Below are 25,634 nucleotides of genomic sequence, written 5' to 3'. Positions count from 1 at the left end.
TCTTTTGGAATCTGGTGGCCTGTGACATATCCAGTTATTGTATTATATTCTATAATAATTTCCCTGGCTTGATGTAAAACAATGAAATTCTGTTGATATTATCTAGTATTTATTATATTTCTACAATACTTTATGTGGTTTGAATCAAATGCATAGGAAATTGTGGTGAGTATTCCCTCTTCTCAGGTACTTTGGTTTTGTTCCTGAAAATGAATGTTGGGCAAAATTATAAAATTGCAAATAAAGGCTTATGCAGGGAGAATATTCTAAAAATATATATTATTCCAACTCATGCCTACAAGAGTTAAGTAATTTGATTTAAAATGAAACTCATAAGATCTGTTTTTTGATTTAACATGTTAAATGCGGGTTATAATTCGACAGATTTAATCATGGTGAATTACCGGGAAATGAGATTTGTATGAAGTTTTGACCTGAGTGTCAATCAATGTCACATTTTTCATATAACAATATACTCACTCTATCTCATTCTTTCTCTTTCTCTTTGGTTCAATTTGTATGTCGATGGGATCAGTGGTAAGTATAACGGGTCTAACTGACCCAAAGAAGTCAGTTATTGGCACTTTAGTTGGGTCTCTTTTGAACAGATCTTTCCGTACTCCTACTGTTGATAAACATGCACTTTTGGGACACACTGCCAGCTGAAATATAAAGAAATATAATATAATTATATATAATTACATAAATTAAACAACATTATATTTTTAAAGACCTATTTAGGGTATTTATATATATTTTTACGGAATTCACAAAAAATACAGGATGTGATCTTGTAACTAGATTAGAGCAGACTTTTGCGATACTGTTGTGCAGATTTAAATTGAATTGCAAAAAAAATTACTTTACTATTAGTTTATAATTTTTCCATAAAAACAATTACATTAAAAGGTAAATTTATTATACTTCAATAGCATAATTCAGTATTTATGTTATAACTTACAAATTCCGACATAGTTCTCTTGCTGTTGGGGTGTACATTTTCCAAAAACTCCAGTACATAGTAGGTGTATCTGTCAATTATGTACACTCCTATTGCTGAATCTACATGATGCTGAAATTTAGAATAAAAATTTTATACATATCAATTCTCAGACCTACTGAATATGCTAATAAAATTTGGTAAAAATCAGTAAAACCGTTTTGGAGGAGTACAGTAACTAACATTGTGACACAAGAATTTTATACATATACTCGTACTTATAAGAACATAGAAAATAAATTTGTAAATATGGATTAGAGTTTAGACTCTACATTTAAGACTTTTTAATAACAGTTGGTACTTATTGTTTATTTTCGCCTTTTGGTTAGCCTAAATCTATACTAATATTATAAAGAGGTAAACTTTGTTTGTTTGTTTGTTTAATTGTAATGAATAGGCTCAAAAACTACTGGACCGATTTAAAAAATTCTTTCACCATTCGAAAGCTACATTATTTACGAGTAACATAGGCCACTTTTTATTTTGGAGAATATAGGGTTCCGTAAGATATTTCAGTTTTTCGGAAACAACCAGAAAGTTTACTTATTTTACGTACGCTGCCTAAACTATAAAAGATAGAACTATACAATGTTCTAAGTAAATGTAGATCTTATAAATATCTACAAAAATGTCCGCGACACACTATACCTATCTATGTCAAGTGAGGCACAACAACCATTTTTTTATTTAAAAGTGTAGATTTTTTTTGGACTACATTTAAATGCATTTATTTTACTCATGCTAATAATCCTTATCAAAATAAATAATTTCATCACTAAGTACAATTTATGTAGATTATATTTTCTCTTTGAATGATTTAAATTGGACGTTTGGTTTAGAAGTTATGGCGAAATTAAAATATTGCGATTTACGCCCGTTTCGAAGTGGGCGCTACCAATGCCACAGAATAGATAATAGTACGAGTACCAATGCAGGGGTGCGCATTGTACACATTGAAAAGGTCTACAGAAAACTCCGTGATGGTATATATTTTTTTTTTATGAAATAAGGGGGCAAGCGAGCAAACGGGTCACCTGATGGAAAGCAACTTCCGTCGCCCATGGACACTCGCAGCATCAGAAGAGCTGTACGTGCGTTGCCGGCCTTTTAAGAGGGAATAGGGTAATAGGGGAGGGTAGAGATGGGAAGGGAAGGGAAGGGAATAGGGGAGGGTAGGAAAGGGAATAGGGTAGGGGATTAGGCCTCCGGTAAACTCACTCGGCCAAACACAGCGTAAGCGCTGTTTCACGCCGGTTTTCTGTGAGAACGTGGTATTTCTCCGGTCGAGCCGGCCCATTCGTGCCGAAGCATGGCTCTCCCACGTATAAGTATATCTCTTATGGATATATACCACAATAACATATTTTTTGTCATTTACTTTTAACTTCAAATAATGGCTAATTTTCGAAGCGATTTTAACCAATACGGCAATAATCCTTATTCAATTAAATACTTCAAATACATTATTGATTTTGGCCCTTTACAGCATAATTATTACGATTTTAATTATAAATGAATATTTTCGAAGACATAAAAAATTGCGGGACGTAAGTAGCTTTTGCGGCAGTAACAACCAATGCGGGCCACGGGTAGTAATGAATATAAATTATTTAAAATCAAACTACTGAATCGATTTTAATCATTTTTTCAGTGACTTAGGCCATAATTTATTTTATACCCGTGCGAAGTCGGGGCGGGTCGCTAGTAGAATATAATATCATACTGGAATACTAAACTTATTTTAGACTAGTTTTTTCAAGTTTATTTTCAATGTACTATCAGAGAAGTTAATTCCTATGCAAATCGGGGACCTAAGTAGTTTGGTTGCATTACGTCAAACCCAGCTGACAGATCACAATTAACATTGAATTGACATATTCGACCAAAAAACGTTGGTCTGACAATTGCATAGGAATCAACTTCCTCGATGGTACAAAGATTTTACCTCTACTATTTTATTATATGTATAGATAAAAAGTAGCCTATGTATTAAAACAAACCTTAAAATACTCCACCATGAAAACAGTTTACCACTACAAACATTAAAATCTGATAAGCAGTTTTTGTGTGAAAAAATAACTAACATATTATATTATGATATGTAATATTATGTTAGTTACTTTTTTTGCAAACATTCACATCCATTCATTCTTACAAAATAATACATTACTAATAGTAGAACTTACAGAAAGAGAATCTTCACCGACCAAACTACTCGCTGTTGCTAGAATATTTGGGGAGTAGAATTTCTCATACATAGATGATGCTTGGCAAGTATCTATTATGAAGAATATTTCATTATACCTGTAAAAAATAAATTATAATATTTCAGACATTGCAAAATGGTAAGACATTTCATGTTTATAATACTCTAAGTCCCAAGAAAAGACACAAGTCACAACATAATGCATAGAACCTATACAAAACACTAGACTATTTGCAGTGCTTCGCCCACATAAATTAGGAATTTCACAGACAAATTAGATAATAATTATATAGCCTATAGTCTTCCTCGATAAATGAGCTATTTAACACTGAAATAATTTTTCAATTCAGACCTGTAGTTCATGAGATCAGTGCATTCAAACAAATGAACAAACTCTACAGTTTTATTAGTATAGATTACCTTCTCTTCTGCCACATCTGTTCAAGTGCATCAGCTAACTCCTGGCTTGTGATCTCCTCCGAGTCTTGGAACTTCAGGAAACCATCACCCCCATGACCGGTTAAGTATATAAGGATGTTACTCCCTTCGTCCGTGAGGAGCCTCTTTGATCGAGGGGTGTCAGGCGGCACTCTCCCAGTAAGCAGTCTTACGAAATTCTCAACTGAAACCTAAACAATGAAAATTGTTAAAAAAAATAGAAAAAATACATTAACACCTCCATCGTGGGTATCGCTGACACAATAGATTTTTCAATTGTTATGCGGCAGCGGGGTGTCGCTTGGGGATTGATGGGTTAAGATTTGAAGTAATAATATAATAGGTCAACTTATTTATCTCTTTACATGAAAATGAAAGATAAATTATGTTATTTGCTGTCCTTAATGTGGCCACTAGATAAATAGTTAAGACTTAAAACTTATTTACCTCATATCCTCTATAGTCCACCTCTACATCGTCTCCATAAACATTAATTTGTTCATGAGCATTGTTGAAGATTGTGGCAGGTCTAGGATTCCTAGGGTTACAGGCCATGTCATCGGATATCATGAGAATAATCTGGCTGTCCGGTATTCCTAGCCGTTTGACGCTGCGGTATATAGAGAGCACGTTGGCCACATGCCGGTAGTTAAACCAAAATCGCGAAGTATCGACCAGCACCGCCCAATTGTTGGTATGGTTGGATTTTTGAAATTTTTCGGGTATCTGAAAGTGCAGACAATTATTTAGACTTAATATCAGGATTTACAAGAGTTATCTTCGAATACAAATCAGTTATCTTACCTCTATTCCATTACAAAAATATAAAAAGCTTAGCAAGAACAGCAAAGCGTATTTACTCATTGTTTTACACATTATAAGAACATCAATTGTTTCTTAGCAAGGTTATATGAACAAAGCATTGATTTTATTGAACATACACAAGTTTTTGAGGATAAATTACATATTTTACTGTTTTAAAACTTTATCAAACACCAAAAATGTTTCAAGTTTTTTCAATGAATAAAGTGGCCCATTCATTATCCTGCTTTGCAGTCCGCCGTGCAGGCCTGCGAAATGACGTAGCCCACACATTATCCTACTTTGCCGTCCATCTAGGGATGTGATATACTTGCAAAATTCAATATCAGGGCTTCTAAGTACGAATACGTAACGAAACGAAGCATATTGGCATGCTCTACGTGGAAAATTAAGATGGTTTTGTTCAGAGTAGAACCTTCTAAAGTGTAATTTGAGGGAGAAACAATCGTTTTTTTTTTAATGACACGGCTCACGTGTCATACGCCACATGATAAAAACATATATGACACGGCTGCCGCGTCATCCGCACTAAATCAGTTAAAGTATTTATTTATTTACACGATTTTGCTCCTTATTATTTCCATACATATACAGATTGAAGTCCTATGAAAGTATTTTCAGGGAGCCTTAGTGATTCAAGAGGAAGGTTTATAAGAATAATAACATTCATTAAATAGCGGAGAAATACTGTTATTGTTTGGGGTTTCTAATGACGTGATGTCGTAAATAATTACATTTTTTCCGCTTACATTGCAAACGCAGGCTGAACCTTACGAGCTTTATCAAAATAATGTACCAAGTATTGTACATATTAAAAAGGTCTAGGTACAGAAAACTCCGCGATGGTAGGTATATGTCTGTCTCTTATGGATATCCCCTACGAATAATAAAAACTAAGGAAAAGTAACTCCGTCAAAAAACGTGCTCCACAATACTTATCAAAAAAGTATACGTTACGTTAGGTACACATTTCAATACATTTGCAATATTTAGGTGACCTTGAGCGGTACTAGGCTGACGTTACATGACAGATCAAAACGAACCAAATATAAAACGGTAATAGTATGGGAGTTACGATTTCCTACGACTTTTTATTATTCGTAGGATATCCCACAATAACAGTTTTTTGTCATTTACTTTTAACGACAAATAATGGGTAATTTTAGAAGCAATTTTAACTAATACGGCATTAATCCTTATTCAATTAAACACTTTAAATATATTATTGATTTAATATAGATCTATATTATGGCCCTTTACAGCATATGATTTGAATGAATATTTTCGAAGATAATAATTATTACATACAGCTCGACAAGGCTTTAAATGAACGTGGGTGATATAGGAGAACTGTCAAACACATGTCAAAAATAACTTTTTTGCAACGTTTTTGTATGATAGCATCATAGATTAAGTATAGCATTATGATAGAAACGTTTAGTTCCTTTTCTCGCCACGTTCATATAAGCCTTGTCGAACTGTATTTAAAAATTATGAGACGTAGCTTTTGCGGCGATACCGAATGCAGGCCACGGGTTACTACCCGTGGCCTGCATTCGTTTCATCTGCATTTCGCTTCATTTCAATTCGATAAGGAATATAAATCAAAAATACTAAATCGATTTTAATTATTTTTTCAGTGGCTATATATTTTATACCCGTGCGAGTCGCTAGTAAATTAATAATATTATTCTCTTTGCTGTCAAGTGTCAACAAGGAGTTTCGCCGGGAATGGGAAAGAGTGATGTTGTGTTTTTGTATTATTTTCCTAAAATTGTGTTTACTGGGTTTTAAATGTGTAATATTGGTAGGATGTTAACTATTAGATATTCGTTATCGTGCATAAGTGTGGGAAAGTGATGCAATATCTAGAAACGTGCTATTTTGTGTTCCCTTCAAAACTCCATCGAAAGTTTCAGTAAAGCGTCTACCACTTTACTGAATCGACCGACTTGACTTCCTGACTGTATTGACTTTTACTTAGACTTTGACTAGACTTTTAGACCTGACAATATAGAAAAACGATGCTGAAAATTATTGTATTATAAAATATTGTTTTCCCGCCGTAATATACTCCGCCGAAGTGCCATACTAGCCGAAGTGTCATATTAAGAAAACAAAATGTCAAAATGCAGGCCTGCAAACATCCTGCAACCACATTCACGGTCCTTTGTCTACAAATATAAATACTAGTAATCTGTGGTATGCAGGCTGCCGTGCAGGCCTGCAACACCAGTCACCATTCAATATCCTGCTCAATATATACTAGTAATCTGTGATCCTGTAAGCCGGCAGAATGCAAGGCAGTCCTGCCGTGAATGGGCCTTTTAAGGAAACAGAGTTTTTTTTACTGTTGACCATAGACATAATATATACTGTCGTACTGTTGACAGCTGCACGGCTGTCAAATGGTTAATGGCTGTCAAATTACAAAAAACCTGTGTACTTTTTTTTTCTTATTATGGCACTTCGGCTATTTAGCCATGGCCAGTGTCGAGTATAAAATATATGGCGGGAAAACAATATTCTAATGATACAATTTTCAGCTTCGTTTTTCTATATTTGTCAGGTCTAAAGTCTTGTCAAATTCTAATCAAAAGTCAATACAGTCAAGAAGTCAAGTCGGTCGATTCAGTAAAGTGGTAAACGCTTTACTGAAACTGGCGATGGAGTTTTGGAGGGAAAACTAAATAGCACGTTTCAGGATATTGCATCACTTTTCTAAACTTATGCACAATAACGAATATCTATATAATATTACACATTAAAAACCCAATTAACACAATTTTAGGAAAATAATACAAAAACTCTTTCACATTCCCGGCAAAACTCCACCGTCTTTAACAGTTCGACGAGAACCGTGTTCGTTTCATTTTTTCCCAGTTTGACAGCTGACTGTCAACTTCATAATGGAGTGTCACCTGTCACGTTCTAACGTTACGTAGTATAATATGACATTCTCTTTGGCTTGAAGTATAAATTTATCCCCGCGTTCCAGATGACGTTAGAAACGCTCACGCTCAAGACCGTAGTTTTTCCCGTTCCACTAGCATGTGAGCGTCAGTGATACAAACCCAAGTGGAACGGATTATGGAGGGTTTTGAGCGTTTTGAGAAAAGTTTACAAAAAGAACTATATTTTTTTATACATAGGTATATTAAACCGAACTTGGATATTACGATCCTTTTCTTCAAGTCGTAAATAAAAGTAATTTATTGTTTATAGTTACAAATAAAATACATAATATTATATTTGTTTCGTTTTTAGTATTACATTTTTTTACTTAAGTAATCATATTTTAATATGGTTAAACTTTTATTATATTTGAGTATTCACATTGAATCATATTTTAATAACAAAATCACATACTTTGAATATTGACTATTGTCACAATATACATTTAAAAGTTTTTAAGGTAACAATACCGCTTAATCCTTAGTCAAGTACGAGTAAGTCAAAAGACTATAGAATAGATGAAAATTAGTATTAATTATTATATTTTATAAGAAATCATTTGACCTTTCATTTAAAACAATTTATTTTCTAATCAAAATATTTCATTATAGTATGTTATTTAATTAAAATATTATTTGTAATGAAATAATATAAAGTTTTTTTGTCTCTACTCTCTCCTGAAAAGTTTCCGAACATGGCTTTCGCGATATAGTTACGTTAAAATTAAAAAAAAAACTAGAACGCCCACTTTGACCCATCTTCGTCAAGGGTCGTTTTGAGCGAAAATGATGACGTCATGAGTGACGTCATAGCCGCGATCAAAACGACCCCGGTCGCCAAAGGGAACGGCAGAAGAGGACGTTTTGAGCGTTTTGGTCAAAATTAACGTCATCTGGAACGCAGCCTATATCGATAAAAATCATAAATAAAAAAGGAGAAGAAGAAAAATCATAAAAATATTGTCATGGACTAAATGTTTTTTTTTTTCAGGATTTGAAAATGCTTCAAAATAGACGACGAACAGAAATATTTAGACGCAAGTTTCATGCAAGTTTTTAATCCTTACTCCCTTAAGAAGGCATCACAATATTGGGATTATCATTTCAAACGTAAGTTTGAAACAATGATATTATTGAAATAAAAAAGTTCTAACGGAGAGTAAAATGATCAACAGCTCTTGCACCTCCCCCCTGTAAGTACTCAAATCGTTACTTGGATTTACTTTTTGAAATTTTATCCTTGCATTACTCTTTTTTAATAAATACCAGACACAATAGATATTCAGTTGTTATGCGGCACCTGGGTTCCGCTTGGGGCGGATGATGGGTTGAGTATGGAAAACTTACATAAAGCATATTGCCCCATATACAATACTATAATATTATGTATATATTTTATAGTATTAAGTACATTTAATGTCACTAAACCAAATATTTTTTTAGGTTTTTGGAATGCTTCTAAAGAAAAGTTCAATATGATGGTGATGACGGAGAGACCTATAATGAAGATAATATTATTTTTAAGTTTAGATTATAACCAAGTAATCTGGTGGTGAGATGGAGTGAGGAGGTGTGGTTTAAGTGAGGTCCCCCCTTATCACCACCACCCTCAGGAGACCCCCCCGTTAAGGAGACTGTTGTCAACTGTTTTCAGTATAATTCTCGAGGCATACTAATTACTAAGGTTAGCTAAAGTCCAATAATTATAAAGCAGACAACCTTCCCCATAATCCATATTTAAAAATTGCTAATTTCATATTTTTTCATTTAAGTCTTGACATGTCCAAATTTTGTAATGTGCAATAAATGGAATAAATACTTTTTGAATATTGATACTAATAAACAAATTATTTTTAAGTTAAAGAAATGCTCCTAGAGAAGAGATCAATGTGATGATGATGACAATAATTGGGAACCTATATTGAACTTAATATAATTATATTTACTTCAAAAGCTGCGACTAAGAACATATTCAATAAAACCTTATGTTTGAATATTTTTCATTTTTATTTAATTTCTAATTTTTAATATGTGTGTACTGTGTATTATACAATGTGTCCTAACACCGGTGTCCGATCCTTACATGTTATGATGTATGGCATATTTTATTGACTGAAAGATCGGACACTGGTGTTGGGACAGTGGACACATTATATTATTATGTGTCCCGTCACGAGTATTAACGTCTTTATTTCTTCGATAATACATAATAATTGTTATTTTACAAATTTGTTTAATAGTAATTAAGTATAATAAAGTATTTTTGTTCTTCTGTTGTTTTCTTATAAAATTGTTGATTTTATTGATATTACACTCCGGACAAGCCTTCGTGGCTTATGGAGTATACATATTATGTATATTTTTAACAATTTGTGTAATTATATACTTAAATATTTTATTTATATAAAAGTATTTTCATTTTTCATATACTTTTGAACATGAGGGTCGAATTGATAACCTCCTTGTTTGATGTCCTAAAAATCTATAACGTGATAAAAATCTATAACATAAAATTATGGTCGACTATAATTGGTCGATAGCTATAGTCTAATTTTATATTTTTATCGATATACAAGCAGATATACGCCCATCCCTACACGCACACTATGGCAATTGCACACAAGCAAAAAATGGCCACGCGCTGGCGAGCTAAGAATCCATCTACCTATATCCTTAATCTATGGTGTGCTATAGCGCATTTTGCGCTGCGCTGCGCCCCGACCCACCCCGGCACGCGCCGACAAAGTGAGCGCGAACCTTATACTCGCTGACCATAGATATAGAATATAATATAGAGCAGCCAGTATAGAGTAAAGTACCATAGCTTGTCACTTGTCAGTTGTTCACTCTGTCAATGTTGAACTGTCATATCTGCCATAAAATCATCATAAAATGAAGTGTCAAAAAATCTAACGTAAACACTGAATTTTCAATTTCTCAATTAAAATTGGTTTAAATATTATTGATTAGAAACATGAGTATTCGTAATCCTAATACTTTAATGAGTGTGCCAGATGAACAATTTGATTATTTGTTTAAAATAGTGCTAATAGGTGATTGCGGGACTGGTAAAACATGCATAGTACAACGTTTGAAATCGGGCAACTTCATAGAAAGGCACGGAAATACCATAGGCGTAGACTTTTCTATGAAAACATTAATTGTGGATGGAAAGAAGGTCAAGGTAATTAAATAAATCGATACGCTTATTGTATTACTAGCGGCTTATAATGGATATACTAACCTAAAGGATACTAAACTCAGTTACAGATTTGGGATACGGCTGGACAGGAAAGATTTAGAACTATCACGCAAAGCTACTATCGCTCTGCTAACGGAGTTATTATAGGTACACCTGATTTTTTATTTTTTCATTTATCCAATTATACAAAAAATTAAATGCCCATTTTAAGTGCTTTGACACACCCCTAACTTAGGGATGTGACTCATTTTGATAAAGATCTTGTTAGTATGCTGCAAAATAATATTTTGCTTGAACCTTTTTATATCACAAAAACATTTCACTTTATTATAATCTAATGGTATTATGTATAAATAAACCTTTACAAGATTAGGGTATTATAGGTGGTGGTACATTACATTAATATGGTTTCTAATATTTTTCAGTGTATGACATTACTAAGAGGTCATCGTTTTTGTCTTTACAAAAATGGATAGAAGAAGTAAGACGCTACACATCATCAAATGTTATTGTGTCATTGATTGGCAACAAATGTGATTTGACAGACCAGAGAGAAGTAGAACCGGATGAGCCAAAATCATTCTGTCGGTACTTTCCAGAAATTATGTTTGTCATGGAAACATCTGCTAAAGATAATACAAATGTAGAAGATACATTCAGAAGTTTAGCCACAGAGTTAAAGGTGATTTTTTTATTGTACAACCATAATATTTTTTGTGCATGCTTAGCACAGCCACCATAAAAAAGTTTTGTTATGTAGATTAAACAAAGTGACACTATGATACAAAAATCTGTTGGAGTATCTATAAAATTTGTTAGTATTCCTATTTGGTATTTCTACTAAGCCTGCAGACTTTGAATTGTATATACTGCTAGGCACTGCTATAGAAAAGTATACACTATGTCGTACTTGCATAAAAAATATAATCACAATTTGAATGCTTACACAATTGATTGTTATCCATAATACAACAATGCATGCACTCATCCATGCTACATACTTTTACAGGTTGGTATCAACATATCCCTCTTACTAATATAAAATGTATTGAATGTTGCATTATAACTCGTGTGAGTTGACTGTGCACCCTGCTGGAATTTTTTGCAAATGTTACTGCCAGACATGGACAAAACATTGTTGAGCCAAATGTGTGTGTATTTTTATTATTCAGAGTGTGTATTGCAGTATAACTATTTATTTTTAGACAATGATTATTTAGTAATAATGAAAATCTCTATCTTTTCTTACAGAGACAACATGACAGCAGCGAAGGACCTCCAGCGGAGTCAGACTCGGTGGTGCTTGGTGACAGTCATCCTGTCAACAGGTGTCAGCCGTGTCGCTCATCTTAGGTAAAAATTTTGACAACTGAAAACTTCTCTGAATATCCACCCTTCATAGCATAAGGTCTGTTCATATTGATAACATTAACAATTAAAATGTATTACAGCTTTTATAATGATGTTATACCTTTAAAATAAAAGCGTGTTTCAGTGTTATCTGACCCTTAGCAAGTTACTTTTTTCAGCTCGGATGTTACAAACATCTTTGCATAGGAGTTTTCAGTTTGTGCATTATGCATACTTTTCCATTACCAAATAATTTGCCATAGGCTAATGTAAATAACTGTCACAAATTGCCTACTATGTTACATAACTAGCTTAATGATCAGTGGATATCTACGTTCACATAATATAATATGCTGAAAAAATAAAATTAAAACCTGACCAAAAATATACTAGTAATGTATAATGGACTTAGGGTCAATTTATACTAGCACAGAGTAGAAGCGCATCGAAGCGAATTATTAAAACTGAACATAACAAATTCAACCTTAACTCCAAAGCGTTAACGCACTTCTGAGAATTTAAAAAGCGCGTGCTATTGCGTGAATTCGCTTGACCACCGCTTTTTGGTGCGCGCGCATTCTCGCGTATCCAAGCGCACACAAGCGAATCTACGCGTCATCACTGTAGGCACTCTGGCGAATCCGCGCGCATTCGTTCGACTTGTTGCGAATTTGACGCTTCGACGCGCTTCGCTGCGCTTCGACTCTGCGCTATTATAAATTGACCCTTATGAATCACATAAAATTAGACTGTAAACACCTAACCACAATGAAGGAAGTAAGCCGGCCCCTAGATGAGCAATTATATTGTTCAATATCACGTTTTGCGTAATATTATTGACCATCTAGGGTTGATATTGAACATCGCGCGCCTTCAATCTAATTGTCAAATGAACTGTTCAATAAAATTAAAGTGTGATATTGCACAATGCAATTGATCGTCTATGTGCCGGCTTATGTTTCTTCTAATGACTATAGTTTATGTTCCTCTGGTTGTTTTGCTAATAGTAATAGCCGAAGGTGCTATAAACACCATATTTTGTGATTGTGTGAATCTCTGTATAAAATTGATTATAATAATAAGTTTATGAACAATGTTTGTGTCCATCACATTTTTGGTGTGTTCAGTTTAGGATTTTTATTTATTATAAATCATAATATTATTTATTGACTAAATTTTTCGACATAAAAACATAATGCTTTTGCATTAAAGAGTTTGTTTTTAGTGACAGCAAAGTCACATTAATCTATAGTCTATTAAGTTTTGAGAACTTTTTGTGTGTAGGTATCTATTATTCTCTTTGTAACATGCCACTAAAGATATTTTATTTAGATGAGCTACCAGATACACTTTCCTTAGTTTTGTGTTACTAGCGCCCTCTATAGCAACATTGACTATACATGATGCTTGCTTATAGTTTTTTCGAGAAAACTAATGAAAATTAACACAGTATTAAAAATATGCAGCAAGCATTCTTCGTAAAACTTCTTGAAAATTTAAATACATGTACAATGTATGTATGTGTACACTGTATTTAGTACTTAACTGTTAACACCAAAGTACTAAAGGTGCTAAATAATAATTGTGACATAACACATTAATTAAAATATCTAGTACCTACCTATTTTAAACGTAATAAAAGGAGTTAATATGTAGTAAAACATCACATAATAATATCTAATATTATATCCTGATAGATTACATGACTGTACTAATAAAAAGTTACACACTTGACTTTGTGTAATGTGTATTAGTGACATTATAGTAAATGAGTTTAACAATGTATTGTACGCGTACAGATACAAGTTTGAAGCCGGTTACATGAAGTTGCAGGAGACGACGTGTCGCCACGACACTACTGGTTTCTATGTATTTTTATGAATATGTGTCGCTAGCTTCGTGTCCACAGAAATAATCAAGATAGAACGGCGACGTGCGTGCGTTGCTAAGGAATCGATCGTGTTAATTTTTGCTTTGCATTTAGTTAGAACAAATAACTTACCCGTGGAAAGAAATACCTCCTTTTGACTGATTCACTTTCGTACTTCTGTTTTTACAATTAGACACTGCACAGTGAGGCTTTTTGCACAACCGCTCCGGTGTAATCAATTCGAGACGTGCGCGCTGACTCAATGAACGTTCAACAAATCTTGCTCACTTGTGCAAGATTGAAACACGCGTACTCCACCCGCTTAGCCGTTCTATCTTGATTTATTTCTGTGTTCGTGTCGCTATTTGCGTAGGGCATTTCATAGACATACAAACCAGTAGTGTTGCGACGACATGTGGTCTGCGGTTGCTTCATGTCGTTCGCTGCCAACCGACACCTTACTTGTCTGTCAAGCAACTTCTACAACATATTATTCAAGGACAAAACATAAACTGTTTTCACAGCGTGTATCTTTTTATTAGTGAGAGAGTAAGATTATTACTACTAGGTGCAATGTGTATAATTTAATTATTAAGTAAATTATTTAAGCCATCGGTGTAAATATTATGAATTATTTAAAAAATAATTTAGATCAATTAGACATGCAATTATGTACACTACCTCTTTTTGTATAATGCTCATAATATAATTCTAAAATGAACAATAAGTTTTGACGTTTGTGAAAATTTTTGCATAACATTTTGTAAATGTAGAAATAGTGTAGTCTAGTAGATTGTACTCACATAAATACTTTGAAAACATTTTCAAGATCGACAGTGAGCTAATTAAAATTAAACAACACCTATGCTATTTAAAGGAGTGTCACAAAAATAAGTTGTGTCAATCAAATCCAGTCTGAGCCATAAAGTTATTATTATACCTAGCGGAATAGAGCAACAATCTCGAGCTGTCAAACGAAACCGAAATTGGTTTACATCTGTGTGTAAAAATATGTGTACGTATACACTTACACGAGCATCTTTCTTAGAGATTAAATTGTCAACGTGCCGATAAGTGCCGACAGAACGTCAAAAAAAGAGTTCTGATGTCATGTATCACACGTCTCTTTTTACCACGCAGTGTTACTGATAGTGACATCTCTCTTGCTCAGGCCTTTGTTTCTCTATTCCGCTAGGTATATTAACTTTATGGTCTGAGCAACGGCTAACTAATCATTGGCATACCAATTAATGGCACTTTATAATGTATCTCGAAAATACAAGGAATACCAGTATGAAGATTTTTATAGTTGTGTTTAATGACAGATAATAACTTATTTTAGATATATTATGTTTTGTAAATATTAGTTATCTTCACATAGAATCAGTTTCGACTATTTAAGTAAGTACATAAATATCGTTGAGATTGATTTTTGCCATATTATTCTTGATATCTGTTTTCAGCTAAGAATAGTTCTTATGTTAAGTGCCAATTTCACAGATATATTATGTTAAAGTTAATCATTGTATTGCTTCTTTTTTCATCATGCTATAAAATTGTGATACACGATAATTCATCGGCAATCGGAAACAATTTACTTTTCCTGGAGAAAAAGTAGCTTATGCCTTTATGTAGTGCCATGCTAAATCCGTTCAGTAGTTTTTACGTGATGAAGTAATAAACATTCGCCTTTATAATATAAACCTGGATTTATATGCGTTCGCCCGAACGCGCGGTCTGTGGCTACCACCGCAAGATCACAAGCAATTCAAAATCAAAGTCAAAATCAATGCTATTTAAATAAATCGTTACGTACCTTTGCTTGGGATGTCGCGGTGTAGCGGCCAAACCGCGCGTTCCGGCGGACGCAATGCATCCAGCCATAGAGCCAGTTCACACGGCGCTTTGCGTCAGCGTTGTGTCGACGCAGCGTTGCCGTTGCGTTGTTTTACGTACAAATAACCAAGGTGTTCACACGGCGCGCTGCGTCGTCGCAACGCACACATGACGGACAGCAGCCCTCGAGACGAAGTGGGAAGTGTTGACGTTAAGACTGCTGCGTAATAATGCTGCAATGGCGCAGCGCCCGTGTGGCCGACTATGCGTCAAACGGCAGCGCTGCGTCGACGCAACGCTGACGCAACCCGCCGTGTGGACTGGCTCTAAGTGTGATCATCTTTGACATGTATTGGGAAATTGGCACTTGTAGTCTAAAATTACTTAGTTTTACTCCTAAATTTGAATTTCAGAAAACTTTATATGTTTTTTGGCTTATATATTTTTGATGTTTATAGCATACACAGGTCCATAGTAAGTAATGCTTTATATACTTTTGTATATTTGAAACAAAACCAGTGTATAAAATAGGATTTGTGAGCATAGAAAAATATTTTAGTTAAAGTCCTTTAAAATGCTTATGAAAATATGATCTAATATGAAAATAAGAATCTCAAAGATGAGATTAAAAAGCAAGTTTTCTTGTGATATTGTATTTATTTTTACTTAAGTTTAACAATAAATATGGTTACGTTGAAGTTTGTTGTTTTAAAAGAAGTTGACGCTGTGGTTTTTGGTATCACTGACTATCACATCTAGTTGTTTGGTCACATGAATACCAGAAATCCAGCCAAACTTGCCCGGTTCTGTGCCTAAGCGTCCAAAAACTCTCACCAACTGTCCATTGGGTTTGAAGACCTGGACTCGGCAGTTCCCTGAATCTCCCACAAGGATAAATCCCATAGGATCCACTGCTAGGACTTCTGGTTGTCTGAACTGCCCTTTCCTATTACCCAAGGATCCAAATTCGGCGATTTTGTTCTTATCCTGTTTATTGTAGACTTTAACGCGACGGTTTCCACTGTCCAGTATGATTACTCGGTCGTTGGTCACGGCTACAGATGTAGGAGCGTTCAGTTCGGTGCATAAAACCTGTTTGGTCTCCCAAACGCTCGATGCCTGTGACGTTTGATGCCTCATGGCTACCCCGAATTGATCCACATATTTACCATCTGGTTGGATTACCTGGAATTTGCCATATGATAAATGCTTAATGTAGTTTTTTTTTAAACTGATGATCTTAAATCCGTCGCAATCAATACGCTTCGCTTAGTTAATTACTCAAAACGGGTCCACATTTTCTCTTTTATTCCTACGAAGGGCGAATTTCCTGAAGATTTAAAGTATGAAGCTTCGCTTAAACTTCACTATAGCGATTCTGTAAATAAGAGTGCTAAATATACATGACTAAATGAAATAAATATATTTTTGGTTACAATACCTGCACTCTATCATTTCCAGTGTCCACCACGTATATAAGATGTTGCGCGTTGTCTGTGGCGATCCCCTCTGGTGATCTAAACATGCCCACGCGGCTTCCCTTCTGTCCGATAGATCGGATGAATTCTCCTTCCTTGGAGAACACGTGTATGCAGTGCTTCCATTTATCTGGAAAGTATTAAAATGAGGAAAAAGACTAGAGAATGCAAAATCAGAAGTGGGATTAATATGGGACTTAATATAAATGCAGGGATGATACCATAAATTCTAATGTTTCAAGCCAAAATTTATGATAAACACTTGTAAATCATTGAAGATTGCAAAATATAGGTAGTAGGTACCTTACCTAAGTCTTTGGCTAAAAAAAGACTCACATATACCATCGAGGAAGTTGATTCCTATGCAATTGACAGACCAACGTTATTTGGTCGAATATGTAAATTCAATGTTAATTGTGATCTGTCAGCTGGGTTTGACGTAACGCAACCAAACTACTTAGGTCCCCGATTTGCATAGGAATCAAGTATCAACTTCTCTGATAGTACATGTCTATTAGTAGATGGTCTAACAATAAAGTTAATATTACCTATCGGAAAGGTAATATTAACTTTATGGGTCTAACAGAAGTCAAATAACACGATATACATGATAACCAAGTACATGAAGCAAGAGAAGACAATATTTTACCAAGGACTACAGGTAAGGTAAAAAGCTATTCAAACATACCTGTGACATAAATCTCTCCCAAACTCTTCATGAAGGCGATGTTGACAGGACACAGCATTTCATCACAGGACAACCTGGTGACGATCTTGGCCTGGGAGCGTTCCACCACGATGACGCTATGACTGTCCATGCCGCAGATGTAGAGGTGGTTGTTCCAGGGACTGACGCCGATACCACCAGGCCTGGAGGTCTTCCTCCAGATGTAGTGCGGGACGAAGTTGCGGGACCTGACGAAGAGTTGTCAAGGCGAGAGTAACGTTTCGATGGTAAGATCTTTTTAATTTTTAAACTTTGTTTAAAATATATTGTTGTATACCAATGAGAGTCCGTTGCCTAGTGGGAAGAACTTTGGTTCGCACTCCAGTGAGTGCAGAGTCGATCCAGGGTAGAGGCATAAACCAATGAGGCATAAACCATTTTTTTGTCTCAAGCACATAATACGGACGCTCGTACGGTGAAGGAAAACATCGTGAAGAAACCCGCACAAGGTTGGTCTCAGACGTTAACCACCAGCTGTTCATTCGCTCTAAAAATACTGTATAAATCATCCACATCGGATGCAAAAGCCTTGTCGTTTTTTGTATACCAATACAAAAATAATGATTTGAACTTCAGCTCGATTGGTAGAACTCCGAAATGTCGAAAATATTATAGTGAACGTGAAAAACTGTAGATAATATAGTAAAAGTAAAAAAAGAAGGATTGTCGTTGAAAGATAACTTTGATCTTCAACCGCGATGTCTTGGATTATGGGTATCCTAAAGTGAAATTACCTGTAATGAAGTATAAGACTGGCTTCACTCTCCATTGGATCGTATTCTTTAGCACCCTCTGGCACAGGATCGTCCGATTCAGCGTCACACGGAGTGGAATTATCGGACTCGATCCTAAAGTTTTCTTTATCAAACACAACACTGCCAGCATCCCATTTTGATATATCTGTCAGTAGTTGTATGGTGTTTTGATGGAGGTTCATGAAAATTAATACCTGAGGAAAATGGTTAAGGATTTAAGTAGTTTCTTTTCCACTACAATTCAAAATTAAAAAAAAAAACAACATCTGTTGGCTGTATTAAAGGGTTCCTTACCTGCTCATCATCAGAATATTGGTTATTCTGTGCCATGGTATTATTAGCAACCTCTCTAGCTTCCTTCAATGATGACCGCAACGCTAGTCCAGAAAAGTCACCAGTCTTCTGTATTTGAGACGCTTCGGTAAGCAACTCCATCTTTGTTTCTAGGATTGAATTAATTTTTTCTTCAGCTGCATTATTGATTTGTTCGATGATGCGTTCACAGCGATCCTGCAAGATTCATAAAATGATTATTTAACCACATCATCCACTATATCGGAATGGGGCTGTACGCGATGTGAGGATTACCTTAAAATGTTCTATTTTGTGCTCAAGACGATCGCCAGCAGAATCCAATTGCTTGATGATGGAACTTATTTGCGTTCGCATATCCTCGAGATGATTTGACCAGCATATTTGGCAGAACCTCTGAAAATTCGATGATGAAAACGAAGTTTTAAAGAACACTGTGAATAAAGTTTTGATATTATAGCTCCAACATCCAAGCTGTTAAGGCTACCGTCAAGTAAGTAAACTCTTTCTTACCAATTTACAATGATCGCAGTGCTTAACCTCAATGGTATCATACATGGTCTTGCAGTGAGAGCATCTCAGGCCACCAGCGATCAAGTCAACGCTCTGCATGCCCGTACCGTTTGGGGTGACTGGTGGTGTTTCTGGTTTGGTTGGTTTCCCGTTGCTTATACCAACCATCTGCAGTAGTGTGTCAATGTACAGATTTGAGGGTAGTTCCTCTATGTAATTTGAACCATGCACTTGGATTTTAGTACGGCATAGCGGACATTCAATGACTGGCAAATCTGAAAATGTACAATTTAGGGGTTGTCATCGTGAATTCTTAATATTAGATTTGATTTTAACTTCCACCGTTTTGTTAGATAGAAACACATCTTAAGGTTCCCGAAGTTTCCGATTTCGGTATTTGTAATCCAAGCAGTTATAGATTTCGGCAGAAGTATGGGTTTTGTAACAATTGTAATAAGTAATAACAAACGCTATTAAAAACTCTTATTACATTATATATTATTGCAAGTGACTTTTAAAACCTTACCTGCAACGTAAACTTTGAGGCAGTTGTAGCAAAAAGTATGCTGACATGGTAACATCTTTGGCTTCTGTAGCACCTCTAAGCATAAGGCACATTGCACTAAATCCTTGATTCCACCAGCTGACCATCTGAAATGATATAATGCGTTTCAAATCCTAGAATCGATTTTCAAAGCGTTTTTTACCGGACACGACACGATTTTCCATTCTTTTCTCTCCTGACTTTTTTTCTGAGATTCCTGTAAGTTGCAATCTTATTTACTTACCTCATTACCTTCTGGGTTAGCATATTGGACAAGCAAACACTAACACTGTTATTTTCGCATTAAGTACTGAGCTGTACATATTAAATAACACTTACAAATCCCCTTCACTGATAAGATATCGGTAGCGTTTGTAATATAAATTCGTGGTTTCTACTTACTTTCTTGGTTTCGTTTCGGTAAATACAAAATTAACCGATCTGGTTGGTTGGGTTTGCTTGTATATTGGTTGCGGTTGCGGGGTGGTTGGTGTGGTTAAGGACAACCCATTTTCTTCTATGTTATTCCTCTGGCTGTTCCACCTTTTCAAGCTGAAAAACGGTCTCTTGTTTTTCTCTGACATCTTTGCGCATTAGTGATTCAAACTATTTTGAAACATTATCATAATAATTATCACAATAACAGTAATCGGTTAATTTTGATTTGGTGCACGATTATTTTGATTAGATTAGATTGTATGCTTGCCTATGATATATGTATAGAGCGCTTACAGATGAACGGCACGTGTCGGCGGCACGCGTCGGCGGCATTCGACGACGACGTTTCTAAGTCAAAATTTCGACTTTTCCATCCAAACCCCCTTTTGAGCATTAATTTAGGGTCTATACAGACGGACCGCATTTCAACTGCAATCCAACCGCAAATTGCAGTTCAAGTGCAGTTTGAATGCAGTTGATAATGGTTTGCAGTTCTATTGCAGTCGTGTCAACTGCATTCAAACTGCAATTTGCGGTTGGATTGCAGTTCGTCTGTATAGACCCTTAGGTACAAGGCTAGTCGGTTATCCGTACGCTGCCGACTCAGCGGACGTACTGTGAAAAAAATATCCGTTTGATGCGAGACGTCCGTTGCGTACGATAACCACCTGTGGACGCTTACCTTTAGGCGGTACGCCACAACTGGGGGCCTATCACCACCTCTACTAAGCGACACCGTTTGACAGATAAGCAATATTACTTTAACGTCAAGCTTAGCGATTAAGCGATCTTAGAAAAGGTTGATATTTCACCCCTGTTAAAATCCGCTGATTTAAAAATGTTTTGAATTTTTTACTGTTTTTTAGTAAAATTATATTTCAAAAGTGAGTACGGTAATGTTATTGTAATCTTACAACAAAGTGTTCTGGAAAAGTTTTAGGAAAGGTCGTGGTAGGCCCCCTGTAAGCGTCATAAACTGTCAACGGCTGCCGTCGGCCTTCGACTGCCGCCGACACCTGCCGCCGACACGTGCCGTTCGTACGCAATAATATAAGGCGTCGTGTAAGACGCCTTATATTATTGCGTATTAGATAAGCGTTTTAACCGGAAAAGTTATTGTTTTTGTTAATAGCGGTGATACATAGGTACGTATTACTTCATTTGTATTCAAACCTTAAAGGAATAAATACATCACGGTCTTCCTGAATGTAATGAATGTAAAAGGCCCGAGGATCACCCGATGATAAGCAGATACCAGTGCCGAATTTATATTTTTTGTGAGTATACTGTATAGGCCAGGGGTCACCAAATGGCGGACCGCGGTCCGCATCCGGATCGCCGCGGCCGACCCATTGCGTGCGGACGAAGAATGTTCGAAGATGATCTTCGTTCATCTTAGTACTTCAACATCTCCAGGATTTAATGTTAATATCTATAGCTTGCACCAATATTTCACTCCAAACTTCAGAGATATAATTAGCTACAAAAAATGGTTACTTTTGTCATTGATATATAAAAAATACCTTTCTCATTTCCGTATTTTACCTTTGTTTAATAATATTTTTTTAATATAAAATGTGTGGACCGCGAAGTTCATTTCATGTCTTAAAACGGACCCCGAGCGAAACTAATTGGTGACTCCTGGTATAGGCCATTTTATTTCTGCCGCCCCATGTACGAAATCTGCCGGCCTTCTATAAACGCTGGACCCTAGGATGCTGCCGTCCCTAGGCCGCGGCCTATTACGGCCTATTTATAAATTCGGGGCTGGCAGTTACATAGAAATGATCACCAGATTTCGTCGATAAAGTTATTTTCAACTTCAACACCGTAAGAGTTAACACCGTAGCAATATTTTGATCAATCATAATTTTTTCCCGCCACTTTTTTATAAAATTTTAAGCCTTTTTGCATTAGGTCTTAACATGAATCAATAACAATCAGAGTTTTCCCACGTTTAAAGGCTCTATTCTCGTTTTAAAAACATGAATTAATCCTTAAGTATTACGCTTTCACAATCAAACCGAAGTGGGCTTTTGGGTGACTACAGTTTTATATTTTTGTTTCGGATAGCCTTCATAAATACAGTCCGTTCAAAATTATTCTTCCCGTGATAGGACCTTTATGCCCATGTCCTAAGGATTACTCTTGTATAAACTACAAGGTAAAATAACTCTAAGGAACTGTACATGCTGATCCTTTTAATAAACTTGTGTGTACGACAATAATGGCCGTTTTGATAAATAAGTTAAGCAGTCCCGTTGATTCGCCACTTGGTTTTTTTTTTATTTGATAGGATTGATTTTTTGCATCATGATTGGACTGCGAAATTACATGACCGATTTTTTTTAAGTTTTGGCACTGATACTTACGGTCTGTCCACACTCCACATATCCACGACGTCGTCTACGTGGAACGGTGCGGTAACGTGGCATGGTACGTTGACGTGACGTGAAAGTCAACATAACCTGAAAATGCACGTCACGGTGTAGCAACATTTTACGTCACCGTGCCTTGTAAAACTGCTACATTCTTGACTACTTATCGCACAATACGTATTCTGCTTCTGCTAATGTTAAGAAGACGGAGAGTTAAGAAAAAAAAGACGTGAAATGTTGCTGCGCCGTGACGTGCATTTTCACGTTACGTTGACGTAAATTTTCACGTCACATCAACGTACCGTGCCACGCGTTATCGCACCGTTCCACGTTGACGACGTCGTAACGTGGAGATGTGGACAGGCCGATAAAACCATAGGCTACTGCCTACTGTTTGTGAAATAAAAACGTACGGTTCCGATGTGATACGTGTTTCGTAGCCGCGGGCGAAATCTAGTTATGAGTCATTGCAAAGTTTCTCCCAGAACAGAAAATAACATTTATATGTAAATTCTGATAAAGCTCGCAAAAATATACTTGAGATAGACGTTATCAGACATCTTGACCTGTTGCGAATAAGTAAAAGGGATACCATTCACTGTTATTTCACCTTAGTTATTCTTACAATGATCCCTATTATATGTCGATCACATTAAGGTCCTGTAAAATATATCTGAACGGTTAGTACTTTCCTCGCGAATCTGCGTATTAAAATGGTAAACACGTTAAGTTGGGAATTTTAATAGGAGTGAGCAGTTACAAGATAAAAGGGCCAGCTAGACCTTTGACCACACACAAAGACTAAATGAATAAATATTTACTACATAGTTAAAGACACATTAAAACATAATACAACCAGAGACCAGACATAATATTTTCCTTTGTCTATGATACATCATTATGATAATACAAGTTCATGACACTGCACCCATTTTGGAAAATAGGTCCCCGTCATCATCTGCAACCATATTTTATGAGTTCATCGGTTAATAATTAATTAGTTAACATGTACATAAATAGTCACTTTGAAACTGAGCTTTTTCTAAACAAATTAGCTCCTCCTTTAAGCGGTAGAGCCATGCTTCGGCACGAATAGGCCGGCTCGACCGGAGAAATACCACGGGCTCACAGAAAACCGGCGTGAAACAGCGCTTACGCTGTGTTATTCCGAATGAGTGAGTTTACCGGAGGCTCAATCCCCTACCCTATAACCTATTCCATTCCCTACCATTCCCTATTCCCTTCCTTACCCTCCTCCCCTACCCTATTCCCTCTTAAAAGGCCGGCAACGCACCTGCAGCTCTTGTGGGCGACGGAAGTAGCTTTCCATCAGGTGACCCGTTTGCTCGTTTGCCCCCTTCATACTCGTAAAAAAAGCCTAGCAAGAGCTGCCTAGGTCATAAATACCTTTGCGGTAGGTTCTATCGTACCCAACTCTGCCTTAAGCGATGAGTGGAGCACCATGGGGTTTTAGTGGGTAGACAGGAGTCCCACATACCCCCGGCCGATATCCCCAATCTGCTGATGATGCGTAAAGCATTTCCCCATGTTAAAAAAAAGGTCATAAATACTTAATTAGGTAGAAACACAAACCTAACAGTGCCAGCACAATACATTATGTATCGCCAGTGTTTCCGCCTGAATCACAAACAACGCGAAAGTTATCGTACGGCGCCAGCAACTTGATAGCTTTAAGTAAGGATTAAGGTTACACGGCAGAATACTAAATGTTGCCTTGAAACTTCGCTTATATGGCGTATTAACATCGATCCAGTAGAAGGCGTTATCATCGCAGAATTAACAAATAACACTGCACTGTGCAGTCCCGGATTTTAAACATTTCCGCCACCCCATGTACGAAATCTGCAGTTCTCCTAAGTCGCTGCTGCCCCTAGGCTATAGGCCGCGGCCTCTTTAGAAATCATGGTTTAAGCGGCCATGAGTTATTGAAATTAAGGATTTTCAGGACAAATAACTAACAGTTCTTGCACTTAAAGATTTAATGATTTAATTTCATTCATTCATCAACTTTAATTTCATGAAAATATTATAACATAATTAAGCTCCATACAAAACCTGTCAAACGCAAATAAGTTATAGTGCCCATTAAATCTCTCTGGATGTGGCCGTAAGATACTCAAGTCGAAATGTAGAGTTCCGCGTGAACCTTATGTTTACAGAGTTTCACATGAACACTAACTTCAATATAAGTTATGTATTGTATGTATTACTTAATATTATAAAGCGGAAGAGTTTGTTTGTCTGAGTGCGCTAATCTCAGGAACTAGTCCGATTTGAAAAATTCTTTCAGTGTTAGTATAGATTATAGACATATATTATACGTTAAGAGTTAAGACTGATAGACTGAAGCGAAGAAACAGAGGGAAATATGAAAAAAACGGAAGAAATTATTTGAAAGGGGGTATCTTCCGAACTACTGGAGAATTTTTTTGTTATTTGGCACAGATATAGAGAGGACTGCGCGAAGAGACATATTAGGCTATTTTTTGCCTAAGTTACGAAACGACGACGCGAAACGTCTGGAGTATATTCTATATATTGGAGTCATTGTGAGTACTACAAATCATTTTTGCGGGAGAGGAATCCGGCCGGCTCAAAAGTTGGGGTCAAGGATCTAGTTTGTGGGCATGATAGAGCACCCGTCAAAATATTCTCAATTAAAATTGAAAATGGGGGCTGTGAAAATAAGAGAAATATGATTGTTATTATTATCATACCATTTCAATATTTCACTGCTATAAGAAATATTTAAAACCACATAATATAACAAAGCCTGCCTCCTGGGCTAAA

The 25,634-nt window shown here is 35.9% G+C and overlaps 3 protein-coding genes across 4 annotated transcripts; 1 reads left to right on the top strand and 2 right to left on the bottom strand.

Annotated features, from left to right (window-relative positions):
* Window positions 1–96: 96 nt before the first annotated feature.
* LOC121737183 (putative GPI-anchor transamidase) lies at window positions 97–4,718 on the bottom strand. Its single transcript, XM_042128778.1, has 7 exons — window positions 4,449–4,718; window positions 4,092–4,370; window positions 3,627–3,835; window positions 3,187–3,304; window positions 962–1,072; window positions 481–662; window positions 97–203 (listed from the first exon to the last, which is right to left on the bottom strand). Exons 1-7 carry the CDS (start codon window positions 4,518–4,520, stop codon window positions 131–133), a joined length of 1,044 nt encoding a protein of 347 aa, XP_041984712.1. The 5' UTR covers window positions 4,521–4,718; the 3' UTR covers window positions 97–130.
* A 5,610-nt stretch (window positions 4,719–10,328) lies between these two features.
* Window positions 10,329–12,411, top strand: LOC121737184 (ras-related protein Rab-43). The gene is made up of 4 exons (XM_042128779.1): window positions 10,329–10,604; window positions 10,685–10,769; window positions 11,048–11,304; window positions 11,874–12,411. The coding sequence occupies exons 1-4, from the start codon at window positions 10,395–10,397 to the stop codon at window positions 11,973–11,975; spliced, it is 654 nt and encodes a 217-aa protein (XP_041984713.1). The 5' UTR covers window positions 10,329–10,394; the 3' UTR covers window positions 11,976–12,411.
* Window positions 12,412–16,303: 3,892 nt separating this feature from the next.
* Window positions 16,304–20,677, bottom strand: LOC121737267 (RING finger protein nhl-1-like). 2 transcript variants are annotated; one of them, XM_042128891.1, is made up of 9 exons: window positions 20,410–20,677; window positions 19,990–20,114; window positions 19,464–19,738; window positions 19,227–19,346; window positions 18,933–19,148; window positions 18,618–18,832; window positions 17,845–18,071; window positions 17,120–17,286; window positions 16,304–16,863 (listed from the first exon to the last, which is right to left on the bottom strand). In XM_042128891.1, the coding sequence occupies exons 1-9, from the start codon at window positions 20,589–20,591 to the stop codon at window positions 16,387–16,389; spliced, it is 2,004 nt and encodes a 667-aa protein (XP_041984825.1). In that variant the 5' UTR covers window positions 20,592–20,677; the 3' UTR covers window positions 16,304–16,386. The 2 variants fall into 2 exon arrangements, with proteins under 2 accessions (XP_041984825.1, XP_041984826.1); XM_042128892.1 differs by lacking the exon at window positions 20,410–20,677 and adding an exon at window positions 20,252–20,325 and having other exon boundaries at window positions 16,305–16,863.
* Between the last annotated feature and the right edge of the window lie 4,957 nt (window positions 20,678–25,634).

The sequence above is a fragment of the Aricia agestis genome, chromosome 20 (assembly GCF_905147365.1).
Source record: "Aricia agestis chromosome 20, ilAriAges1.1, whole genome shotgun sequence".
Lineage (NCBI taxonomy): Eukaryota > Metazoa > Arthropoda > Insecta > Lepidoptera > Lycaenidae > Aricia > Aricia agestis.
The sequence above is the reverse complement of the archived record's forward strand: the minus strand, read 5'-3'. Positions and strand labels throughout refer to the sequence as shown.